General features: G+C 44.7%; 1 protein-coding gene across 1 annotated transcript in view; it reads right to left on the reverse strand.

Moving 5' to 3' along the window:
- TRMT1 (tRNA methyltransferase 1) overlaps nucleotides 1–19,249 on the reverse strand; it is a 298,762-nt gene that overhangs the window by 69,684 nt on the left and 209,829 nt on the right. Inside the window, exons 8-12 of the mRNA XM_069604303.1 lie at nucleotides 7,339–7,422; nucleotides 5,652–5,721; nucleotides 1,996–2,130; nucleotides 1,605–1,690; nucleotides 1,402–1,510 (exon numbers count right to left, since the gene is read on the reverse strand). Of these exons, the coding sequence (XP_069460404.1) occupies nucleotides 1,402–1,510; nucleotides 1,605–1,690; nucleotides 1,996–2,130; nucleotides 5,652–5,721; nucleotides 7,339–7,422 (484 nt within the window). The remainder of the gene's footprint in view (nucleotides 1–1,401; nucleotides 1,511–1,604; nucleotides 1,691–1,995; nucleotides 2,131–5,651; nucleotides 5,722–7,338; nucleotides 7,423–19,249) is intronic.

A 19,249-nucleotide genomic window follows, 5' to 3' on the forward strand; every position in this document is an offset into this window, starting at 1 on the left:
CAAGGCTGGTAGAGTCTCCCACAGGGTTACTGCATACAATCTTGCCTAACACTCGCCTTTTAAGCAGGTTTCTCCCAATCATGCACAGCCTAGGCTGTCAATCACAAAACAGGGCGTTTGTCCTGAAAGGACAGCCAGACAGCCAATCAGCACTGGTTGCATTCAGGCATTCCTAGAGACAAAGGACAGGGGAGATTCAGGGCCCTCCCTCACATCCTGTCCTTCCAGACACAATGGTGCCAGAGGCGGGCTTGAGGGCTGACGCCCCCCAAAGGCAAGACAAACAGGGGCTTGAATCTGGTTTGACGCACAGAGTAAAACCCAAGGAAGACCTCACAAACAGAAAATGGCAAAAACAGAAGTCAGGGGCCATTTTGACAAAATGGTCCTCCATGGGTGCTGTACTGCAGCTGAGGGTCCAGTCTGCGGTAGAAAAACACAATGGTAGGAACAATTAAGCCACTAGCCATTTCAAGTATTGAGGGTAACATAAAAATGTTACATGAGAATGTAGATAAGGGGCTACTAGGTAACCCCCCAGCACTCCACATAAAATGGTGTGTGCTGGACCTACAAAAAGAAAAGGCAAGTAAAGTAAATTTCACTTTACTATTCTTGAGAACAGTAGTTTGCACAAGAAAAGATATTTAAAACTTATGAGGAATCTAAAAGGATTTCTCTGTGACACTTCACTGAAGGTTCTGCGTTTCACCATACAAAAAAGTAGATGCCTATTGAGTTTGTCAGAGTCCAAAAACAGTGGAAACACATAATCCAAATCAGGTCAAAACACATGAGAGCGTGAGAAAAGGTATCACTCCAGGGTTAAAATTAAAAAGTCCTAAATTCAGCAAAAGAGCTGGGGGTCTCTGCAGTAGAAGAAATTAAGCACTAAACTGAACATTCTCCCTAACATCTGCAATCTTGGAGACATCCTAGAAGAGCCAGGAACAGGGGTATGGGGATATGGGAGGAGGGGTGTGGGGTGGGGTTGGAGCGCACTAGTGTAAGGTCAGCTGAATGGGGAGCAAGGTAAGCAACCCAATAGGGCGAGCTAGAAATCTACAGCGGTCAAGCTCTTGCTTCTATTGTTCTTTACATACCATCTCTAGAAAGACCTTCATGTGGACAGTTCATGGGTCACTAGACATACCTACTCTGGCTGTCAAACAACCTAGACGTGCACCCTTTTCCCTGTCCACCAACAGGGTGGAGAAAAGCTAACCAGTTCTTTTGGAGCAGAATATCAATTTTAACACCTTGGATTTTTGCTTTTGAAATCTATTTATCAGACACTATTTTTAAGGGTGGCACCCCCAGTTCAGCTGTGGAAACCCACTTTTAGCATGATTTTCAGCAATGAAACTACTAGTAGGAGAATTGCCATCAAGTCCTACTTACCCAGCAGCGCATTATGTCCCAGATGACCGTAGGCGGGGCGTCCGTTTTGATTGCGTTTTTGCATGCATGTGACAGGGACACCCTGTATCCGGCGTGCAGGATTGCAGACCTAGAAATGTAATGGAGGGACACTGGATGGGATCAGAGACGTCAGAAGATGCTGCACCAAGGGGAAAGTAGAGATGAAAAGAGTGGAGGCTCACCTGAACTGTAGCAAGGAAGGGGTACTGCAGTGTATGACGCCGCTGAGGTTATCTAGAGCATAGTAGAGGGGGACATCGCACAGCTCCTGTAACAGCGTGAAATCCAGAGAAGAGTTAGGAGGGCTGTACGGGCGACACACTCTCACACTATCACTCTTCCACTTATATGCTGGGATTGGTTGCATCTGCTGAAGACTGCCAGAGGCAGCCTCCTAGGTCTCATGCCTTTACCTACCTACGCGTGCTCCCATTCAGAACGAGAATACATGTTTTACCCTTTACAAAAGCTCCATTACTCCCAGCTTCCAAAGGTAGGATGTAAAAGACACTAACTTTAATGGGAGTAACAACCACAGCTGACAATCGTTGCTCTTTCCAACCCACGACTTACCTCAGTCACCATGCTCAGCATACCCTGGATCCGTCCTGTGGTCTTAAATCTCTTGGGATTGCATTCCACGGCCGTCAGAACCTTCTGGACAAAGTCTGTGCTATGGATGGACTCAGCCCAGATGGGCCCGCCCAGCTGGAGGAGAGAAACAGCAGATGATGGCAACGTGTGCACTGTGGGGCAGCCCAAATGATTAACCTCTGCAGGTACGGCCACATTTAGCATTTAGTAACCCCCACAGTCCCCCCGCCCCCAAAACGCCTCCATAAATCAGTCCACAAATACTATTCCTGGATCATTGAGGTGCTTCACATTCTAAAAAGGTAGGTTGACATTTTATGAATGAACCAAAAAATGAAAACATTTAGAAGATTTGGCAGCAATATTAATAGAGTGCCATCACACAAGGTTATTCAACAATACAACGCTGAGCTTTCACAGTGTATCCCTGAACTTTCAGGCTGGCTCTCAGATCCCCTAGCTGCAGCCAGCTACCAGCAGAAACACCACTGTGGTGTTCTAGGAAAGGGTTTAAATATTAAAAACAGCTGCACAATTCAATACCTTCTTCCACAATTAAAATACTTTGTCTGAAGGCTTTGACACACCATCTCAATTTCAGCAAATAGGTCTATTTTTATTTGGGCTATTAGTTGGTGCTTCAGCGCCAACTAGAAGCAGAAACAATAGCACTAGAGTACAGCTAGGTGGGAGATGGCGTGTGAGGGACTCACAGCTCGTAGGCGTTTGGTTGTGTATGTACCAATCACCTTGACGGCCCATGACCATGCTAATCCCTATGGCCATTCCCATTCACTACCTGACCCTCCTCCTGGGATCTCAATGAGCTCAATCCATCAATCCGAAACATCAGACTTTAGCCTGGCAGGTATTTCTAGGCCGTTAGCTGAGAGTTCATGGCTTAATTTTAGCAGTAAATGGCAAATACATCTGATTTTTATTTATTTTGTTGCTTATATAGCGCGCCAAGCCCAGAGGCATCTGGGCACTTTTCTTACAGATAAAAGTTGCAGATAACGTTACATATGTTTACATAGTTGCAAAAATACATGGTGCAATAAACATGTCTTCCCCCAAGTATGCCATCATAAGCTTTATAATTAACTATTTCTTATACTGAAGTCCTCTAAAAACAAGTTTTGAGAAATCCAGCAGTTGGGGCTTATGCCTAGGTATTAAATAAGCATTTGCCGAGATCCAAGATTGCCGCCAAGCTGTGAAGACGCAGCAGATCGGGCTCTGCGCCTCATACGATGCATTTAAAGTGAATCAGGATGTCCGAGTGTTCCGCGAGGTAGGAGCACCTTAGCCACAACACTACTGTGCTACACAGTCGTACTAGAGCAGAGATGGGTATGAACGGAGAGCCGTGTGTCCGTTGCAACTGAAAACTTGAGCAGAGCTGAAAGGGAACCGTCTCCCTGCGAGACGGAACAAGAATGTGGATGGTCTCCCAACACAAGCACCTTTGAATCAGATGCCCTTCTCCTGCTTTTGGCACCGTTTGGAGTTCTGAAGCGAAGAGCGGCGCGTGCTGGAGATACGCAGGATTGAAGGACAACACCTGAGCATACCAGCATCTGTTCAGACCGGACGCCGGTAAGGATCCGAGGGACAGCGCAGTGACTGCAGATGAGGAGCTGAGGGGCAACACCCATGTGTGCACTTGTTTAAGTGCTGGCAGACCGAGGAACACTACTGTCACTGGCAAGCCCCCACCCAAGTTGTTTATGTCTTCCGGCGCATGATCCTTTTTATCAGATGCACTTCTCGGCACAGCTGTTGGTATAAAGACTCTTCCCTAGAGTCAACACAGCACAATAAAGCGACCGACTGCGCTCTACTAACGACCACAACAAGTAATACTCTTCTTGCTGGAACTTAGTTCATCAAGCATCCTGAGACTCTAGGCACAAGTCCATAGATCAATGTAACACTGCACCAGAAGGGATAGACCATGTATAGCCTGTACAGGAACCAAATTTGAACCTCTGAGGAGAGAATTTGAATGTTAAAAAAAAAAGACAGGGGGACAGACAGCCAGGTATTAGGAGTGGCTTTATTGAGAAGAATTTCGATCACTTCTATAAGTTACTCGCTCCACTCCAAGACTGTCAACAGTTGAGAATCACTTAGGCTACCAGAGTTTGAAAATGCAGAACGGCAGAAATTAGTGGTGCAATTCTTACGGGAGTATTATCCCTTCATTTTTTATCGGGACACAAGTAAGGTAGTAATCTAATCGGCGCATAGCTATAAGAGAGGTGAGAACTTGGAAATACAGGATGCTGCAGAGTCGTCATTATTAGTAACAGGATAATCTTGCGTGCGCTTGTGGTCAATGTCAGAACCTAAGGGCCGAAGAAAAGCATGTACATCCACACTTGTACTGTTAATTCGATTAGCAGCTGCTGGCTCAGGTGGGCGGACCTGTGTAGAAATCGGAACAAAGTCGAATCGGACAAAGCACACCAGGACATTTTAGAAAGATTAGGCGGCCTGAAAAGAAGATATGGAGCGCTGCTTCCAGGTTTTTCAGGAAAAGGTGGCAGCTTCCTTGCAAACACAATTTGGCAGGCATTAGAAAGGATATCTCATCTCTGGAGGAAAGAACAGATACAAACAAGCAGGCATTACAAGACCTGGCACAGGATTCTTCGAAGTCAGAGGTGCTCCTGGAACAACTAGCACGGACAACTTATAATGTCGAGCAGCAATTTGAGGATTTGAAAAACAGATCCAGGCGTTCCAATATTCGCATATGGAACATTCCAGAAACAGTGTCAGACTCTGCTTTGAGAGAGGAAGTCACTGGGGTTTTTAAGGATTTATTAAACAATGAAGAGGAAACCATCATTCCATGGACAGAAGTCATCAAGTTGGTCCAAAGCGCCTAGATCCGGGAGCTCAGCCTAGTTTATTCTGTTTATTCAGATTTATTTTCTGATTTCCTTTGTTGTATAATCGAAAACTCAAAAATAAATAAAAAATAAGCATTTGCCAAGCACTGCTAGCATATGTTCAGGTAATCACAATGTTTTACAGCTGTTGCAATCTTATGGCCAGGTAGTGCATAATATTACCTAGGCAAATGCCTAACCCAAGCCTACCCAAAAGGCCCAAAGTGTTGGCTTTGAAAATGCTTTTTCATTAGGGTTATCCACACAGTTTAATACATTTGATGAATGTAACTTTCAGTGGAAATAGAAATGTATGAAATATATTTTAGAAAACATTGCAATGCTGCAAGTGTGGAACATTTGATTTTGGTCTGAATGTGCATATACAGCACCCCTTGGTGCGCAACACTCTTCCTGTGAGGTAGGAACATTCTTCTGACCATTCCCAGATGTGTTCTCTTATGGAGGAATGAACTGGTTTTCCACAGGTGCCGGATAATGGAGTTTTTAATGCATTGTTTACTGAATCTGTGTATAGTTTATTTGCAGAGATTAAACCCACCCTGAGAAAACAGTACTACTTAGCCAATCAACATTTCACTTTGTAGACTGAAATCACAAGCTGGCATAGCTGTAGAAATATTCCGGAGCAACCTCTGGATTAATGAAATGGTTGTGATGGGAGCTCAGTTGGGGCATCTTTGCGAGATGGTGAGGGTCCTATATTAATTTTACCTGGTGCTTCTGCTGGCAGTAGTCACAGCTTGTTCCCACCGGGGGTCCCGATCCAGCCGAATACTTGTAGCTTTGGACAAAAGAAGAAGACAAAATTATGCCACAATTCAAGAAAAATGTGGCTTACCATCGATATCTGACATCTGGATGTGGCACAGTAAGGAGGATTCTAGGACTAATGTGGCTTACCCTCCGATATCAGACCTCTGGATGTGGCACAGTAAGGAGGATTCTATGACTAATATGGCTTACTATCCGATATCGATATCTGACCTCTGGATGAAGCCGATCCTGTCATGTGGCACAGTAATGATTTAAATGTTATCTTTAACATTAGATGTGTGTTTTTATGCGTTTGATCTATCATACCCCCGAGCTTCAGAGCAGGTGGTTGCACTCAGAGTAGCAGAACATCTTGAACATGGGGTGCTCTATACAGGCCATTGTGAGGAAGTTTGAGTGACACCAGGTAACACAAACCAGATATGATTGCGGTCTTGGGATTTAGGGGGTCCGGGGGCAATGTAGGGATGCAGTTAGGACTAAACTAGACCACACAATGTAAAGTCAGAAATAGGACGTGAACATTGACCTGTCAGAATTATTTTTATCAACCCTGCAAAATCAAGCTCTTATTGTGTAGTATAACCTGGACGCCGTGCCCCCGATGTATTCTGAACACTATTTAGGGAAATAGATTGCTACACGCTGTCACCTCGGCCATCTCCATTCCCAGCAGCGCTTCCAGCTTCATCAATTGGGAATCCGGCCTGATGGCCCCAGTGGTGCTGCCTCACATTCAGTACTATAGTTAAAGGCCAGGCCAGAATCCATTCCATACCCACTCAGTCCATGGCCTCTCTGTAGAGAGTGCCAAGGACGCAAAGTGCAATGACAAGACCTTTGCTAAGGCAGCATTTTAATCCAATTGGACCAGAGTTAACTCATTGCAAGAACAACCACCATTATAGCCAGACACGACCAACGCATAAGCAACAGATAATTGCGGAGTGGAAAGAATCTGCAACTCTAGGCCAAGAATCTCCACCCAAATAAGGGGCGAAATGAAGGGAAAGAGAAAAGAAGTCTTGTTTTGCAACAGTCAGTTGCAAAGCTCTACAGAATCAACATGGATACAAACCCTCTAAATTCTCACCATAGAGGCGTGGAGCGGATCGGCTCTGGCATACATGTGCAAAGAGGTGTGCTTCCTATGAGCCTTACTGAAAGTCAAAATACAGATTAATCTAGGTAATGGGAGAGGCCATAATGTGGGTGGAGGAGAGAATAGGGAGGGGGGGCATCCCCACTTATGATCTACCAACCACACAGACCCTTTTTGAGAATTCCAACCTCGGAATCGGAGCACAGGTTGAAGTGGGGATTGGGTGCACATTGCCACAGATGGACCTTAACAGAAATGTCCACAGCATCTGCTTCTGCCTGGATTTTGGTGTAAAAACCATAGCTACCTGCCTGCTGTGCAGCCGATGGGAAACATGTCCTTTCTTAACAGCACAGAGAAGGCTAGATTGCAGCCACGGGTTTCACCATCTTGGTCTGGTGCAAAGGATAGCCGACTGCCAATGTGGGGCAAGAAGAAACGCGCCATAATAAACAACCCCCGCCCCCCCACCCAACATCTGGATCGCTACATATGCAATGCCTGGTGGCCGAGTTCACTCACTTGCTTCCGTGGCTGGTCATTTTGCCCATTCTTTGCAGGTGGAAGGTACCGCAGCCGGTGCAGTTGTACACCAAAGCTTGTTTACTGTAAGGAGACAAAGCAGCAGTAAGGAAGCTTTACCATTAGAGGACTGACAGGGAAGTTGCAAGCAGTAGCACCCTTGCTGAAGACGTGCAAAGGCAGAAAGGCGAATACCAATGGGCAGGGTCCGTAACTGCACTATTTAGCTCCTGCTTCTAGTCTAGGAGAGCCTGGTTTCACTTGACACCATAAGCTACCAGGAGCTACCTTTAGCTCCCCAGGCTAACTGGTATCTTAGTAACAACCCTTTCAGAACGTGTGCAGAGAAGCATTAGCACATATTTAGAAGACAATAAGCACAATGGATTATAAATAATTAATCCAAAATTAGTTTGCAAGTCCTGCAGAAATGAGGTTGTGTCATGCTATGTAGACGCTCCTGGCTTCCTAGAGGAAGCTCCTGCCTACTGGGTGATGCCACATGCCCAGGAGCAGGGTTTAGTGCCTGCTCATCAAGTCTTAAATACGAACACCGATGTGTGTGTAGTGCCTGGTGTGGGAAGCTCATCACATGTGGTAGGACTGCATCCCAACCTAGTCAGCCGAGACGGTAGACGGCCAGCCTATTTAACCTACTGTTGGTGGCAACTGGCCCATTTATAATAGAGCTGTACTATTGGTCATCGCTGGCCTACTTAATTGGACAACAAATTAAGCGCCACCTCCTGTTACTCCTTCTGGCATATCCCTAGTCCTTATCCTCCACCCATCGAAACCGTTACTCCCGTCACCTCACCATGTTCTTGCCCATCCTACCTCTCCATCTCCCCGACTCTCTCATAGGGCCACCGACTATCACCATGCTTTGCCCCACCACCCCACAGCTCGCCCCCTCTCTCTGGCACCCTAGAGAATCCTCTCTTTCACACCACCCCCACTGTAACCTCCTCAATCCTGCCAGTGTTCTACCAGTCACTCCACTATCTACTTCTCCCCCCCCCCCCCCACTCCCCTGGAGTAATCTCACTCTGGCCCCCCGGAACTCCCAATCCATCTGCAACAGAACATCGGTCCTCCGTGATAGTGAGGACATATTTTCGTGTTGCTACTGTACTCCCATAGACTTCTATGGGACACCCATTCTTTTTGCTATTGTGACTGTTGACCCAACATTTGGAGGCAAGTAAAGCCCAGAGCTTAACTTTTCTTGCTTTATACTCAGATATAAGGGGGAACGGATCAGTCCCCAAGACTATCAGTACCAGGAGACTATAGAGGGTCATTACGAGTTGGCCGGTGCGGTAATAATGTGACAGTATAAACCTATACTGGCACATTATTGCACCGGCCAACTAGGAGTTTGCCGGTTAGGTGGCGATTGACCTCCAGAAAAATATCAGCTGAAACTGTTTTGAGGAAAACCCCCTCCACCACCCAAAAGGAAAAATATGCAACTGCTGCGTCATCGTATAAAGCAGCTAGCCTCAGAACCAAAAAAGAAATATATAATGAAATAATCCAAAATGCTAAATCAAGCACTAAGGAACTTTTTACAATCCTTAGGGAACTAGAGTCCCCGGGTCCATTCACTGATGCTTGCTCAAAAGATGCGGCATGGTGTGCCAATATAAAGGCGGCCCTCTAAGATAAAATTGCACTTTTACAAACAAAAATAGAAACAAAAAAATAACTTACCTCTCAGCTCCAATATCACAGACCTCCAACCATGAAGATCCGCTGTGAACACCCTTCCAATTCTCCCTAGTTTCCATCAAAGACGTGGAAAATAGCATCCTTAGGATAAAAGCCTCCAACTGTCAGGGTGACATATGCCCTGCTGGGGTCATCAAGGACAGTGCAAGAGAATTAGCCCTGTTTATTACAACTCTGATAAACTCATCCTTCAAAAACTGTCAGTTCCTGATCACCTCAAAGAAGTCTGGGTCATGCCACTTCTAAAAAAGCCCAATCTAGACCCTAATACTCCTACCAATTATAGGCCCATCACAGCGGTCACCTTCCTCTTAAAAATTCTCAACCGCGCAGCCTACAGCCAAATCCAAAGACACCTTAGACAATTTACTAGGTCTCCGGCAGTCCAGGTTCAGACCGAGACAGCGCTGTTAGATCTAAAGATACAGATGGACGAACTTAAAGACAAAGGCAAGCTGGCCATCCTCCTTTTAGATCCATCAGCAGACTACGATTTGGTAGACCATAAAATCCTGACTCAACACCTAACCTCAGCAGCCGCATTTTCTCCAAGCGCAGCCAATTGGATCCAATCCTTTCTCTCTAACAGAACCACCAGGGTCTTCTCACTCAGCTTCTGTGCCTCCAGTTCCCATCAATTGTGGAGTCCCACAAGGATCTTGTGTCTCGCCCACGCTTTACAAAATATTTACGAAGCTCCTCTTTGACCCTCTCGACTATCTGGGTGTCACCTACACCAACTATGCAATGACACCCAGATTCTCATCACACTCACTGGATGCTATACTAAAGACACCAAAATGATCAACAAAATCCCTCTAGAGATCCAAGCCTGGATGGCCACTCACAGTCTATGTTTAAACTGTGATAAAACCGAACTACTAAACAAATTAGACAAATGCTATGCTTCATCTTTCATTGATTGGAACACCATAAAAGGCTCAAATGAAGTCAAAACACTGGGATCTACTTAGACTCCACTCTTGCGCTAAAGAAACAAGTTAACTCCATAGCCTCTTCCACGGCTTACAATAACAAATTTATCAATGCCTGCAAGCCTTTCTCATCTACCAACAGCTGCATTACTCTAGCTAGAGCACTGATCCTCTCAAAGCTTGACTACTGCGATACTCTAGTTCTGGGGTCATCCGCACAGAACCTAAAGAAACTTCAAGTTCTTCAGAACAATGCCTTAAGATCGGCCCTAAATATCCCTCATTCCAGTCACCTCATCTTTTAGAAGAGAAGCTCATTGGCTACCCATTCGCGACAGAATCACATATGGTTGCTTGTCATCACCCACAAGTGCATGGCGAACACGGCCCCTACTACTTGACAGTTAAATTCTCGAGACATCAGTCCAACAGACCCAAAAGATCTAACTACCTCAACCAACTTACTATTCCAAATTAGAACTTAAAAACAACTGGCGCTTCCCAGTGTTAGCGGCCAAATGCTGGCACTCCCTCCCCCCTGACAACAGAACAGAGCCATCGTTCTGGTCCTTCAGAGCCAAGACCAAAGCATGGCTCCTAGCTCAAACGGCTATCTAGCATGGGCAACCTCGGCACAGAGCTCGTACATTTAGATATTATATTGTAGAAGTATTATTGTTTGTAAATATGATTGCCTGCTTAGCCGTTTCTATGAATCTTGTTGTTCTTTCTTGCAAGGTGATTTGTAACCCACCTCATCCGTTGAAACTGATTATCTGTGAATCTTGTTGTTTTTAACTGTAAAGTTTTTCTGTAACCTACCATGTACCCAAGCATAAGCGCCCAGATACCCTTCGGTGGGGTGCGCTATACAAGTAAATAAACTCAACTAAACTAATGCAGCTAAGAGTTGGAGGTTATTCCGCCAATTTACTGGCAAAAATTGCCGGCATTACAGGTGCTGGTAATACCGCCATCTGTAATAACAGCAAAATCCCCAATGGAGTCCAATGGGACTCCATGAAATGGGGACTTACCACCACTAGTAATCTGACTGAAATACCGCCGGACTGAGTGGCGGTATTTGTAAGTCCGTTTTCTGGTATTTTGCTGGATTTGCCGTGAGAATATAATGACCCCACTATGTCTTATTTATTGAATTTCTTGTATTTTGTAAAGGTGCACACTGTTAGGACAGTTTTTCTGAAGTAAAACCATACAACAGAGAGTACAAGACTCCACTTGGAGTATTAGGCTGTACCACCCGAGTATATGGTAGCGTAGACAGAGCAGCCAGGCTGATCTTAGGAGGGAGAGAGGGCTGTAGGAAAGTACAAAGAACTTGTCGTATACTAAGGGTTCAACAGAAACATTGACAGTGTACAAAATAAAGGTTTATTATAAATACAAGTTAGGGCAAGATGAATAAGTACTTGGTCAAATAATCAAACACAAAAATACAAGACAATGCTTTAAAGTACAAAGACCAAAGCATAAACCTTGTTCAGAAAACTAAACAGTATTTCAAGGCAAGTCAGACCTTATCAAACACATTTAGTATAGGACACACCGATTCATGGGGAGTAAAACCATAAGTTACTTTGATTACTTTCAGTAAACACAAGGGCAGTAGACCCTAGCAGTTGTGCAGTGACACTCGGTTAAGAAATCACTTGCTACACAAACCTGCAAGTTTACTTTTTTGAATAGTGGAACAGTCATTCAAGGAACAGTAGAAACCTATAACCACATTCAGGATAAAACAGTTATACTAGGCGAATAAGACCTTTTGGTGTAACATACAATTCCAGTTACTTTTCAACTCAGTGGAACAGACACTAAGGTAAGTAATACGTCTCCAACTTACGTTGGGATGGCACAAGGTAAGTAAAACCCACAGTAACTTATTAAGAATTGCACACAGCTATTCACGGCAAGTAAAACCCATATACTTTTTAATGGAGCTACCAGCAACTTAAAAGTAGGTATAAGCCTAAGACTGTTTTAGCATCTGTATAAAACAGACCAGGTAAAACCCAATGTTACACTAAGAATGGTCCAATGTTATTCAAGGTAGGTAAAACCCAAGGCAGACTTAGTTTAGATAGGCTATACAGCAGGTCAGAGGAAGCAAGAACCAGTTGGTGAACTTGCAAACTAATATTCTGAAAGACATAATTAAGTGAAGCCAACACAATTACTTTTGGGAAGAGGCACAACCAATTCACAGGTGAGTAAAACAACCTTCTGTATACTTTTCAGAAAGGCACAACACACATTCAAGGCAAGTAAGAACGTTTGTAGCTATTCACTCTCAGAGTTACAGTTGCCAACCAACTCTTTCACAAGTAAGACACTTTTAAACACGTGTTATACTTTTCAAGCCAGAATCCTTTTCATATCCAGCCCTTCCACATTCTATTGCACAAGTTCTCTCAGAGGCAGAACAAGGGCCTTAGTGGTTTAGATGCAAGCTGTAGGCAGGGTGCGAAAGGGTTCAGTTGCAGGAAAAGTCAGAGTTCCTCGGGAAGACTGTGCAAAACAAGTAGACCACTTTAGAGTTAGTTAGGACCCTGGGACTTCTGAGAAGGCACACTAGAGGGATTCCAAAGTGGGCCTGGCTCAAATAACAAGACACACTCCAAAGCTTTACAGAAATCACAAAGGCTTAAGGCAGTAAATACCCCAGCAAACACAGTACCTCAGCACAGAAGAAGAGTTACAGCAGAAAGACTTCAGGATATGCAGTCAAAAAAACGGTGTTAGGCAAGATTGTATGCAGTAAACCTGTAGGAGACTACACCAGCCGTGTCCTCTTGGTATTGGGTAACCCACCTATTGGTATAGGTCTGTACTACACAAGTTGGTAGAGTGAGCTGAGCAGCTAGACTGATCAAGAGGGGTAAATGTGAGCTGTAACATCGAAATCCACACATACAAGTATCCAAATAACACTTCTACTCAAGGCTTTCTAGTAAAATAATTATTTAACGGCCAGTTTTAAATAAACCTTCTTTAAAAGGGCCATGTGCAACAATAAAAATACACTTCATAACACGTTCTCAGAATAAAGAGAAGTGGATACTCTTTAGAGATGCTTCATACACAGTTCCTACACCCTGGGGTGACTTCAATTACTAGGATAGTAATGGCATTTAGAGATCACTTTTGCACTTGGAAAATTCTGAGGTTGTGGAAAGGCAAGGTTAAGGGAAGGAAAAAGTTTAACTGGTTCTCAGAGCATGTGAGCACTTTTCAATCTCCCAATTAAGTCTAGATAAAACCTTTCCCAGCAATATTAATTAAAACCAATGCATCACCTATGAGGGATCAAAGTCAATGGGTTAGAAGAGTCTGCAGGGAGCCAGGACAGCCAACGTCAATTTGCAACAAAGTCTATGGAGCTGAGGCACTTCTTAGATAGCAAAATTTCTTGCACAAAGTTACAGAGTTTGTTGTAGAAAATCACTGTTGGGCCACAAGATGTTACACTTGTGAAAGGTTAGAGCTAGAATAACTCTAGAAAGGAAGCTACTGTAAATCTCAACTGATTCAAGTAAGCTACAAAGAGGTAAGTACCCCCTTAGTCATAACAGTACGTTAGGTTAGAAGTAGAGGATCCAGCTGGCTTCTGTCCTTGTTGCAGATCCTGTGTTCCTGGGCCTCAGTCGTGGGCACAAGAGGGAGGATGTCTGCAGGACTCTGGCACTGCAGTTCAAAGGTCAACAGCAGCTACGGGCTCTTTTCAGTTCAGCTGCACTTCGCAGTTTCAGCTACCGGCAAATAGTACCACCGTGAAGAGAAGCTTGCTGCATCCTCCTGGACCGCTGAGCTGCCAGGTGAAGGCCTGCTGCTGTGCTGAAATTCCTTTTCCGAATTGATAAGAGAAGCTCTGGAGAGGACGACTTCTTCCCTTGGGTTAGTGGGACCAACTAACCCTGAGACGAACTTTGCTGGAAGGCGTTCCCCAACTGGCGGTACTGCTTTGCTGCTGCTGGAGCAGAGTGCCAGGGGTCGAGAAATCCGTAGTCGAGTGCAATGTCTGTAAGCCGGCAAAAATCTTGAGGAGTCGCCCAATGACCCTCCCCAAGCAGGACAAACCAGCTCCAAGTCCCCTCACCAGAGTGCTGACTCAAGGAGTGAAGGAAGCCCTACCAGTGTCCAAGATCCGCAGCGGTGCGGTTTACCGCACGCTGAAAACGTAAGTGCTGCTGAATTGAAAAGCGGCCGTAGCTGTCGCCGACCTACAAACTGCTGTGCAAGAGTCCTCGAGGCGTCCTCCCTCTTCTCCCCACGACTGAGGCCCAGGAACCCAGGATCTGCATCACTGCAACCAAGACAGAGCCAGCTGGATCCTCTTCTTCTAACCTAAGGTACTGTTCTGACTAAGGGGTACTTACCTCTTTGTCTGTAGCTTGCTTTTCTCAGTTGAGACTTGCAGTAGCTGCTTTTCTAGAGTTGATTCCCGCTCTAACTTTCACAAGCCTAATAGCTTGTGGCCCAACAGTGATTTTCTAAAACAAATTCTTTAACTTTGTGCAAGACTTTTTGCTATCGAAGAAGTGGCTCAGCTCCATAGACTGTTCCAAATTGACTTGGGCTGTCCTGGCTCCCTGCAGACTCTTCTAGCCCATTGACTTTGATCCTAACTGTCCCTCATAGGTGGTAAATTGGTTTCACTAAGTATTTCTGGGAAAGGTTTTATCTAAACTTCTTTGGGAGATTGAAAAGTGCTCACATGCTATGAGAACAGGTTCACCTTTTTCCTTACCCAACCTTTTCCACAACCTCAGAATTGTACCAAGTACAAAAATGATATATGAATGCCAATACTGTCCTTGTAATTGAAGTCATCTCAGGGAGTAGGAAGCGTGTATGAAGCACCTCTAACTAGTATCTACTTGCTGATCTTGATTCTGAGTATGTGTTATGAAGTGTATATTTAGTGTTGCATTTTTCCCTTTAAGAATGCTTATTTAAAACTGACTGTTAAATAAATCATTATTTTACTAGAAAACCTTGAGTTATTTGCATACTTGTATGTGTGGATTTCGATTCTACAGCTCACATTTTCCCATCTTGAGACAGGTCTGGCTGCTCAGTCACTATCGCCTTGTGTAGTACAGACCTAGACCAATAGATGGTTACCCAATACCAAGAAGACGACTGGTGTAGACTCCCACAGGGTTACTGCATCCAATCCTGCCTAACCGTCACCTTTATGCCTTTTCGTGAAACAACGCTGGCTTCATTTTCTTCTTTATTACATGGGTTCCAGACACCTTTAACTTTCTCATATATATGGCTTCTCACTACAAGTGCCACAATACCCCTCCCAAAAAGAGGACTTTCTCTCGCTTTCCTGCTTCGGGTCGCTTTACACTCTTCACTTTCTTTATGTTTCATGCCTCATTGCAATATGTTGCTTGCTTTTCATTACGTGCTACTTTACAGTTTGTGCCTTTCTCCCACTCCGCTGCAGTCACAAGCACGCTCCCGGGTTTCTCGCTCATTGACTTTCACAAAACTCACTGGGCAGCGTTGCATTGACAGGCAACCCCTTCAGGATACATTGGATTGAGGGCAGGGTCTCACCACCTGCCCCTCAGTCACCCATGGTGCCGGCACATGTCCCAAGGGAACAAGCATTCCACTGAACGCCGCCAGCAGGATGTAGGCAGCTTCACTCCGGCTCCTTTGAAACACTGCTCCCTCGCCACGCTGCAGCCCCTCAAAGACTGTGAGGACAGTTTCTCTGAAGTCCAACTAAGGGCTTAGTAAAACTATTCAACTGAGGCAGTAGAAGACTCAACTCTTGGTATAAGGCTGTACCACCTGAGTTCAGGGTAGCGTAGACAGAGCAGCCAGGCCTATCTTAGGAGGGAGAGAGGGCTGTAGAATCAGTTCAAAGAAATTGCAATACAGAAAGTCCAAAGAAAGACTGAAACAATAAATTGCTTATTTAAATACAAGTAGGCCCAGATAAGTCTTGGGGGAAATAAGTACTATCACATTATATATAACCACAATTATAAAAATACAACACTATGCTTGAAGGTGCACATACCAAAGCATATCACCTTATTTGGAACACCTAACAGTAGTTCTAGGGAAGTCAAAACCAATAGTTACTTTTAGATTACTTACAGTAATACAAGGTTAGTAGATCCTAACAGCTGTAGCGTGACGCACAGCAAGAAATCACAATGGGACAATATACTTTTCTGAATAGTGTCACACTTATTCTAGGGACAGAATAAACCTACAAGTCTGACCCAGGATAAAAGTTATTCTAGGGTAGTTGGACCTTGGGGCATATTCAATTCCAGTTGCTTTTCAGTTCACAGACTAAGGGAAGCAATAACTAACTTTTTTTAGAATAACACAGTTATACTCAAGGTAAGCAAAACCTATATACTTTTTGAAGGGGCTACCAGCAACTGAATGGGAAGTATAACCTTATGCAGACTTATTTTGGGCAGGCTAACAGCAGGTAAGAGGAAGCACGACCCAATTGGGGACACTCATACATGTCCTAACAGGAATAATAATGTGAAGCCAACAGCATTACTTTTGGGGAAGAGGCACAAACAATCCACAGGTGAGTAATATAACCTTATATACCTTATTTACCTTAACATTTCCTTTCTACCAACCTCAGAATTTTGCAAAGTGCAAAAGTGATAAATAAATACCAATACTGTCCTAGTTAGTGGCGTCCCCTCCGGGTGTAGGATGTGTGCATGAAGCATCTCTAAAGAGTATCTACTTGCTTTAACTTAATTCTGAGAAAGTCATTTGAATTATATTTGTGTTGTTGCATTTTGCCCTTTTCAAAGAATGCTTATTTAAAACGGACCGTTAAATAAACAATTATTTTACTAGAAAACCTTGAGTTTAAGTGTTATTTGGATAATTGTGCGTGTGGATTTCGATGCTACATTTACCCCTCTTGAGATAGGTCTGGCTGCTGTGAGTCACTCTTCCAACTTGTGTAGTACAGACCAATTCGAATAGGGGGGTTATCTATTACTAATAGGTCAAAGCTAGTGTAGTCTCCCACAGGGTTATTGCATCAAATCTTGCCTAACAGTGGGACCAACTAGCCTTGAGACAAACTATTTGGGTGCAACCCCTGACTTGCTGCGACTTTCCAAGGCTGCAGAAGCCCAATACCCAGGGTAGCTCGACCATCTGTGAGCGCATTGTCTTCCGAAGTCCGAATCCGGCCAGATCTTCTTGGGCATCCAGAGGACCCTACAGAACCAAGAAATCCACATCCAGGACCGAGGGAGCAAGGAAATCCTAACCGGAGCTTTCCGTTCTTCGCTGGCGCAGAGGAGAAGGCCCCAAAACCACAAAGAGCCGCTGCATCGACGGAAATCCATTGCTGCTGAATTCCTCTTTCGAGTGCTGCCGTAGGGGCCAACCAGATGTCCTCCCTTTCGTCACCATGACCAAGGACCAGGATCTGCTGCACTGCAACAGGAAGGCATCCAGCTGGAACAACTTCAGTTCAAAGGTACTGTGGAGCTTGCGGTACATCATCCTTATGCCATTTGGGGGTGCTTCTTATCTTTGGGACTGCGATTTAACCCTACACCAAGATGACCTCAACTTACCTGCATTGGCTTTATAGCTTGTGCTTTCTAAAGGTGACGTCTCTTGATTTGCTGCGATTTCTCTTTATAACACTGACTATTTAAGAACATTTTTCTAAGAAGAAGAGTATCAGAACTTTGACTTTGTCCACTGATGTTGGCTGTCCTGGCACCCTAAAGCAAACAACAAGGGGGGACATGCGCAGCAGGCGCGTACCTTGTGCGCCAAAGTCACGCTTAAGTCCCGACCACCTGTGCTCTTCTGTTTGCAGACCGGGCCATGGACTCATCATTTTTGGAATGCTACTTGCCCCATTGCACTGCGAGCGTCACTGGCTGCGCCCTCTACTTTCCCTAAGTGCTTTTCTCTGTTTACAAATACCCATGGTGCAGCGCACCTGCGCGCGCACCGTGAAGCAGCAGAAAGCACTTTTTACTGGACGGAAGGAACGTATGCAAGGAGTGCTGTTCGTTTGTATGCAGCTGCTATTGTTTTCACCAGGACGACGTCTTTGTCTGTGACACCACGCTGCCTGGAGGTGAATAGAATGAGTTTGGTTTCTATCTAAACTCTGTTGGACTTGTTCTGTACGGACTCTGTAGATTGCACTTCTCTACAAAGCACTAGGTAAACTTAGTACCTTACCTCTTTTCTTTTTCTTTTCCTCTTACAGCGAGCGTCACTGGCTCCGCCCTCTACTTTCCCTAAGTGCTTTTCTCTGTTTACAAATACACAGGGTGCAGCGCACCTGCGCGTGCACCGTGAAGCACCAGAAAGCACTTTTTACTGTTCACTGTGAACAGTGCGAGGTGCGTCGTAGCACTATTATTTGCTACTTACTACGTCTTGTTGAGCATACATGCCTTGTGGTCCTTTAATGGGTAAGGAAAAGCTGTAACACTGATAGTTCTGTTATACCCGTGTGTTACCTTGACAGACCTAACTGACTCCTTACTAGTGTACTCTAAGGGTCATTTTTGTTTAAGTGTGTTATAAAGTGTATTCGAAGATGGGGAGAAAGAAAACAGGCCTTCCAATGAAAGACATCGGAGCTGATTTTTTCAATGCGGTCAGCACTCGTCGTGCAGGTTTGGCACGGGCTGCTGCTCTTCCTCTCCCGGTTTTTAGTGACGAAGAAGAAGCTTTGCTCCAATGTGCGCAGGATTGTTCCCCAAATTGTAAAACAATAGAAGATGCCATCGATCCCTCGCAACCACTCTTTGTAGAAGAGGAATTACCTGAGTTTATTGTGGGGAGAGATAACATCACTGAGGGTGAGGTCGTTATGGAGGATCCTAATGGGCTAAAGGAAAGCAGTTTCTGCTACGATAACTTTGCTGACTTACCTTTTAGTCCATCAATGGAGTTATAGGGCATGTGTCTGCTCCTGATGCGATACCCAAAAACCTGGTTTCCGACAGGGGAGTAGATTCTGACTCTATTGAAACACTAAGCATATTCAACAGACTACTCCTATCGGAAATGAGAAAACAGAAAAAGGTGCTGACCAATCTAACTAAAGAGTTCTCAAAAATGCCTCATTATATAACTAAGTCTTTTGCTGAGGTACTAAATGGTGAAACCCCCAGTATTATGGCTCAGGTTTTAAAACTATTGAAAGGACAACACTAACACTGTCC

This window comes from Ambystoma mexicanum, chromosome 3q (assembly GCF_040938575.1).
Source record: "Ambystoma mexicanum isolate Mex_15411 chromosome 3q, UKY_AmexF1_1, whole genome shotgun sequence".
NCBI lineage: Eukaryota > Metazoa > Chordata > Amphibia > Caudata > Ambystomatidae > Ambystoma > Ambystoma mexicanum.